Source organism: Nematolebias whitei, chromosome 18 (genome assembly GCF_014905685.2).
Source record: "Nematolebias whitei isolate Nwh7 chromosome 18, NemWhi1, whole genome shotgun sequence".
In the NCBI taxonomy this organism is placed as follows: Eukaryota; Metazoa; Chordata; class Actinopteri; order Cyprinodontiformes; family Rivulidae; genus Nematolebias; species Nematolebias whitei.
This window is the reverse complement of record NC_056515.1, coordinates 22,095,817-22,103,344: the sequence shown is the minus strand read 5'-3', so window position 1 is coordinate 22,103,344 and position 7,528 is coordinate 22,095,817. Positions and strand designations below refer to the sequence as shown.

General features: G+C 39.2%; 1 protein-coding gene across 1 annotated transcript; it reads left to right on the top strand.

The window, feature by feature from the left end:
* Positions 1-413: 413 nt before the first annotated feature.
* On the top strand, positions 414-3,207 carry ptges (prostaglandin E synthase). Its single transcript, XM_037691958.1, has 3 exons — positions 414-655; positions 737-819; positions 2,899-3,207. Exons 1-3 carry the CDS (start codon positions 548-550, stop codon positions 3,146-3,148), a joined length of 441 nt encoding a protein of 146 aa, XP_037547886.1. The 5' UTR covers positions 414-547; the 3' UTR covers positions 3,149-3,207.
* Positions 3,208-7,528: the final 4,321 nt, after the last annotated feature.

The window sequence follows — 7,528 nt, the reverse complement described above, 5'->3', positions numbered from 1 at the left end:
ATCTATCTATCTATCTATCTATCTATCTATCTATCTATCTATCTATCGATCTATCGATCTATCGATCTATCGATCTATCGATCTATCGATCTATCTATCTATCGATCTATCGATCTTGTATAAACTTGGCTTCACTTTTTTTTTTTTTAATTTGTGGTCAAGTCATTACAGCACTGCTATGCATATCTTTAAAATGTGGCAGTTTCTGTCTTCCATACATGGTGGGTCAGTGCCACAGACTCCAACAGGATCTTGAAGGAATGTAGGGCATATTATTCAAATGTGGAAAACGTTACACAAAGAGCACTAGCAGTGAATATGGCATCACTAACTTTTATTACGATGCGGTTATTTCACCTCTGAGCGTGTGCAGTGAGCAGGTGCTGTGTCATGAATGAAACATTTCCTCCTGTTTCAACCCGTCACCATCACTCTGTGGGTGGAGGCAACACAGACTGTAAAAAGATCCTCCCTTCAGGGCAACTCTCACTTTTCCAGCAGCTGAGGAGTTTTGATTCCAGTAGCTCGGCGTGCAGACACCACAGCCATGATAAGGAACGAGGTTTTCTCCTGTTTTGTCTTCTACGCCGTCCTTCTGGTGGTTAAAATGTACGTGATCGCCGTCATCACGGGACAAGTGAGGCTGAGAAAGAAGGTGAGAGGGACTCCGCTTTTCTGTCCTCATTTGTCGAGTTATTTGCACTGATTTCTTGTGTATTTTTCCACATCGTTTAAGGCTTTTGCCAACCCTGAGGACGCGCTGAGACACGGAGGGTTACAGTTTCACAGAGAGGATCCATATGTGGAGCGATGCCGGAGGTGAGAGGGCGCAAAGGTCACAGTCTTCTCTGCAGGCTGTGCAAAGTATAGTTTCAGGCCTCTCTTTACTTGAAGCAAATGTTTTTAGTGGAATTTTCCCACTGCTCGTGCGCTTTTCTTTTCTGATTACCAGCCTGGGAGCTGTCTGGTTTGTTTTAACTTGTAAGAATAAAGGAAGGGAGGGAAAAAAAGAAGCAAGACCAGATGTTTTCCTGCTTGTGAAACATTCATTTCTGTTTTCTCCATCTCACTGGCTGTTTTACTGAACTTATTTCGAAGAAAAACCTTTGGAAACAAATCCGGCTAACATCTTCATTTAGTGCTTTTAGGCTGATGGCTTTTCATTAGATGCTTCTGCATTGATGGATGGAAGGTGTCCAAAGTAAATATTGCAAAATGCAAGCTAAGAATGGGTGGAAGGGAAGCAGGAAACGAGCTGATTGTGGCCTGAATGTGCTGGCACCGCTAGAACGTGACCATGTTTTGCCAATTAAGATGGAGGATGAAGGAACTCTTTCCAAGTGCTTCAAAAAGTTTCTGATTGGCTTTCTCTTCCAACAGCTTGTGATCGCTGTATATTACTATATTTTTTCAGACTATAAGGCACATTAAGCTAAACAAAACAGTCAAACTTTATTCAACTCATTCACAATAACCACATAAAATCAGTTCAGCACGACCAGAGTTAATACATAAGGCTCACTGTCGATTTTTGAGAAAATTAAATGATTTTAAATGCACTTTATAACCCATAAAATATGGTACATCGCTGCCTCCAGTTTCTTTAATCGGAAAATAAGATTAATACATTTTTTTCAGCACCATCTGTGCCAATCCTGTTCACAAAATGTTAACATTTTATAGAAATAATTAAAAAGGTACATTTAAACTTCTTACAGGAGCACAAATGCGTAGCAGCCACACACACACATAATAATAATAATAATAATAATAATATAAAATATAGGCCCAGTTTTTACAATTATATATATGTGTATTTGGAAAAAATCTCCAACCAGTTCAAACAAATGTGCAGATACTATTCCTTCCCACTTATAAATGCAGAAAATTTTTAGTTGGGGTTTGTTTTTTCCAACACAGGGTTGTTTTTCTCTTCTTGATATTGATCACAATTTACTCTTAACTTTTTCAGCAGACCATCAAAGTCTGACGCAGCAGGATCAGGTTAAAGAGAAACAGATGTTGAAAATTCAGTGAAATCGCCTACATTGTTCATTTTGTTTCTAGTTTATCAAAAAGTAAAAAAAAAAAAAGGTAAATAAAAAAACTGGACTTTGTTTCTATTCTTTATGTTCTTTGGTTTCTAAGGCACAGAGTAAAATTAGGCAGAAGCTGCTTCATCACCATTTCTCAAAAGCTTATATTAAATCTGGACTCACACAGTAAAACCCAGTTTGTTTTATTCCCCAAAAACTTTGTTTGTATGAACACGAGAGGTGCAAATGCAGCAGATTTTTTTTTTTTTTCAAGTATCCAAAGTAGTGTTAATAGGCTTTGTATCAAACTTTCTTGCTGCTTCCAGTGAAATAGTTATTAATAGAAAGGAGGGGTGAAACAGCTGGACTGTGGGTTTGCAACTGCTCCCACTAACAAATGGCTGTGAATTAAACAGAATTGTGCTGGTTTCAGAGGTGCTTTACTTCTCTTCCTAAAGCCAGTATCTCACCAAAATGACTTAAAATGCTCATGAAGGTCCTCGGTTTCCCACTTTAAGCCTGGCGGCCTTGTTCTTGTGTCGCAGGAATGCGAAACTTTGAAAAGCTGTGCTACAGATTTTCTCACAAAATAGTCACTGAATCATTGCAGACATCTTGGGTACATCTTTATTTTGTTTGCATAATTCTAAATGGTATTTTTTTTGGCAATATCTATGCAAAATCCTTGTGAATTTAAAGCAACAATGTAACTAGTCATTAACAGTTGCATCCCAGAGTGATACTAAATATAAACCTGAAGTGTGAGAACTCACAGGGTGAAGAGCGAGCCCGACCAGCCAAGCCGGACAAAGGAGCGGTCTTCACACAATCGTTCTTATTCTAAAACCTTTGTCTCCTCCAGAGCGCATCATAACGACTTGGAGAACATCCTGCCTTTCCTCTTCCTGGGTGCCGTCTACTCCCTGATTGGACCGTCGCCGTCCGTGGCCCGCCTTCACTTCCTCGTGTTTTTTATCTGCCGTGTACTGCACAGCATCGCCTACCTGTTGCCCTTACAACCACCCACCCGCTCCGTGGCCTACATCGTGGCTCAGATACCGTGTATTTCCATGGCTGTGCAGATTCTCATGTCAGTCGCATCTTATGCCTGACATTAAATGAAAGAGCTCAACCCGACGGTGCCACCCCGGGAGGCTGCAAGGGTCAAAGAAAGGAAGCAAGAAGGTTATCTGCTGATCCCTTTAGAAACACAGTGCAATACAACGTGTGTGATTATACCAGTGTGGTTTCCAGACAGTATTTTTTGGTATAATTTCAAAATGTGACGTCTTAAAAACTATTTGAAGTATAAGTGTTGATGCAATACTTGCGTGTTTAAAATGCAAATGAAGATTGTTGCTCATTTTTCTCTCATTTGTTGACATTTCAAACTTCTTTGAACAGACAGTTTAGACGTATAGTCACTTAGGAACATTTTCCGGTTGAAGCGCATCCGTATGTTGATCCCTGACCACTTTCTGTGTTTACACAAGACACAAACCAGCACCGAAGTGGTTCTGAATCCTCAGCGGGACTTTGTCTGTTTCCTGTGTGGATTGTGTGAATGTTTGTTGGGTACTTCGCCCAACAAAAGCTCCACAGATCCCAACGCCGCTGATTGATGAGGTGCTAGATCTTTGGGTATCGCTCACCTGACGTCCCTGCGAGTCAAACTGGTTCTCCGACTGTTTTCAAAGGACTGATGTGTAAATGTCTCACAGTACCCTGAGGAAAACCATTCCAGCTTTTGTAATATTGTCATTTTATCTGTAAGAACACATTTTTTGGTTATCTGTAAAGTGTTATAGGTGTAATTTATTACTCAGTTGTGTTTTTGCCTCAGATATGTTTTTTTTTAAAGAAATAAAACAGTACTGTTAAATCCAGTTTTGATGTAATTTGTGAATGTAATAGTCAAGTCATTGTTGATGTAGCCTAGTCCTGCGGAGAATGGGTTTTAAGGGGGGCGGGGGCCCCATCAGGGGGTGAGTGAGATGATCCAGAAGTCCAGGGCTAGCAGCATTCCTGCACCTATTACGTAAAACGCTGATCTGGGCTGTGTTCCCTGAGACGGGTGGGCACTGGGAAGTTCCACAAATGCACTTACAGACATTTAAATGCTTAATCATGTGTTGAGACAGCACAGTTACAGCTTGTGTTGCCACTCTGAAATGTGTTCTTTGTATCTGTCATCAGTTTTAAACACATTTATTCTCACTTGTGAGCTGAAGCAACACTTTTCCACTTCTATTACAACGTGATCCTCGTAATCCAACTTCTGAGGATTTGTCAACCAGCAGAGATGACTAAACTTGAACACACACACAGCTGAAATCCTTTGTGATCATGGATGTTTTATTTGTCTCGAAAGAAAAAAAAACTACTAACCTGGTAAGTGGGAGGAAAGGAAGTTTTTTTTAAAAATGTTTTGAATGAAGCTTTCACAATGCATGCAATCTGAAAGACATAAAGCTGACAAAGGACAAGGGTGCGTCTAGCTTTGGCTTATCTTTTTCAAATTTGTTCAGCCTTTCCCCCTCAGGTTAAAAGGAAATAACACTTACGAACTCCCTCTTTCATTTTTTTTTTCTTAATGTGTGTTTTTTAGTGGCAATTTGGGAAAAATTAGCTCAACCCGCTGTAAAAAAAAAAAAAAAGTCCTATTGTCATTTTTCTTAAACAAAAACTGCCTTTGAAATAAATGGGAGGTTGGTAAAAAATGTGTAGTGTTGTGGTTTTGCTTTTGTTCAGTACTTTTTTGTCTCCACCTTGTGACCATGTTGAAGCAGCAATAAATGGTCAGGAGACGAACAATAAAGGCATAATTTAAAAGTGGGGAGTCTAAAAAGTGGCCCTGTGATGGACTTGCGACCCGTCCAGGGTGTACCCCGCCGCTCGCACAGTGATTGCTGGACATGGGCACCAGCGACCCCCGTGACCCAAAATGGAATAAACGGGTAAAGATAATGGATGGATGGATGGAGTCTAAAAAGTGGTTGTTTGCACGTGACTCACTCAGTAGGTCATGACAAGCATGCTAATTTTATCGTTAACACGACTTCACAAAGTTTAATCTCTTTTGTTGTTTTATCAAGAAAATATTGACTGAAAATTAGAAAATAACATATTATATTATAATATTACAAATCCATAATTAGGGATGCACGATATTATCGGCACGGTATCGGGATCGGCTGATATTATCGTTAAAGTTCAATATCGGACATTCCATCAAAATAACTCATCAATATAAAAGATGCAGTTTTTGTATGACAACCCAGTGACTAGGATGTCTACAGTGACAGCACAACGTGATGACGTCACGCACGCCTACCTGATCTCACGGTGGAGAAGAAAATTCAAAATGTCAGCGGTGTGGATTTTTTTTTTCTCCCGTTGATGAGGATGTCGTATTCCGAAGATTTTTGGACTACTTTGAGCCTTGTTACATCGTCCCCAGTCGGAGATATTTTTCCAACGTAACCTTACCCGAGTTACAAGTAGTCATTTTCGACGTCATTGAGAAGCTAATAGCCGATAGCACTTGGGTGAGTTTTACCACAGTTATCAAGTGATAGCCCCGTTAGCATGATTAGTCTTACGGCACAATGGATAGACAAAAACTTTGAACTTAAAAAGTCTGTCCTTCATGCACAAGAGTGCAGAAGATCCCACACTGCAGCTAGAGACCTGGAACAAGCCTCCACAAGTGAGACAGCATCACAGGTGACTAATGCTAATAAATAACATTTAACACTTTCATTTAATATAAGTTAAAGTGCTTTGCATATCATATGGCTGTTACTGAATATATGTCACCAGTTCTTACAGATGTTACACAATTTTTGTAGCAAATAAGCCTAAATAAGAGGGCTATGTTCTGACAAAGGAAAGTATATAAAATATCGGAATCGGTTATCGACCAAATAAGTTTTAAAATATCGGTATATCGGATATTGGCCAAAAATCCAATACCGTGCATCCCTATCCATAATCCGTAAATGCTTGAACACAGACACAACTGAAACTCCATAAATATTTATTACATATCAACAAACAGAATAAACTACTTTCACAGCAGTGGTCTACAGCACGTTAAAAAATAACAATTCAAATAATATTAATATTAATAATAATAATAATAATAATAATATAGTTTGTTTCATTTGAGGCCACATTTGATACACAAACATTTACAAGTATTACTTGGCATTAAAAACAATGGCGATACAATATTTTAAGACACTTGGTGTTTTTTATACATTTTTTTTCTTTTTCATTTTAGTATCACAGAGAGGTTCAGCAACAATCTAAACAGGAATTTAATAAAAACAAAAAAAAACAAAAAAAACAAAACAGTGACGAAGCAGAGTAGAGGTGGAAATCAGGAGTACTTAGTTAATAAACTGGATCGAACATGAGGAGATTTTGTTTATCACCATTGGTACAGCGGAAAGACTGAAGCAAAATAAAAGACCCTCCTTTACCCCCTTTTTCAAAGTTTTGGTGTTTGAGGGACTCATGCTGTGGCAGGCAGAGAAACAGGGAAGGTGTGGGGGGAAAAGAGGAAGAGGCTCATGCAGTATCTGACAGCTGTTGTGTTGTGAACCCCCACAGAGAGTCACTCTCAGACCCCCAATAACTTAAGAACTACTACTTCCTGTTTGTTGTTGTACTAAACCTGCTATTTCTCCAATTTTACAAGTGAAGAGTTAATGTTTGAACCAAAACAAAGAACTAATCTTACTTCCTCTGTGGTAATGATAACAAGAGTACCACATACGGCACAATATATTCCCATCAACCAACTATTACACTACATTCTATGGCAAATTTCCCAAAGACTTTGTATAACATTTGACCTTGATTTATGACCTTGACCTTGGTGCTGGGGTGATGAAAAGTATCCATGATACTCCATTTACTGATAACGCATAAGTGTTTCAAGTTTCATTAAATTATCTTGAGCGGATCAGAAGTTATGGCTCGGACAAGAGTTTTCTTCCATACATCTGTACATACAGATGTATAGACTGAGACTATCCCATAATACTTCCACCTTTCAATGGGTGTACCACAAAACCAACTCCTAATGTGAAGGGTTTGGCATTAAGTGAAGAAACTATTGTACTTCTGAGCCGCTGCCTTCTCATTGGGACCCTGAGTGACCTGAATGTTTATACTGCCAGGAAAATAAGTGGAGGCGATTGTTTCCACCTGGCCTTGAGTTGCAGAGTTCATGGAGCTCCGAAGGAAAGAGAGCTTCTTCTAACAACCTGGAATTAGTGGGCGGTAATGCATACCTTCCGTTTTTTGCAAACTGCCAATACTAGAAGAAGAAGAAGAAGAACCTGGAACTGATGTGTGCTTTGTGGTCCTAAAAGGTATGGCTCCATAACTAAACAAAAGGTCATTCCATTTATTGCACTCAGGAAGTTCAATTTACACGTTATTATGTTGTCAAAGGGACCACGTGAGGTTCAACAAAGTCT

Excerpts from the sequence above, each read along its gene's own strand:
- ptges (XM_037691958.1), top strand. The coding sequence starts at position 548 with ATGATAAGGAACGAGGTTTTCTCCTGTTTTGTCTTCTACGCCGTCCTT. Across the intron at positions 656-736 it reads AAGTGAGGCTGAGAAAGAAG|GCTTTTGCCAACCCTGAGGA; the intron begins GTGAGAGGGACT and ends ACATCGTTTAAG. Across the intron at positions 820-2,898 it reads TATGTGGAGCGATGCCGGAG|AGCGCATCATAACGACTTGG; the intron begins GTGAGAGGGCGC and ends TGTCTCCTCCAG.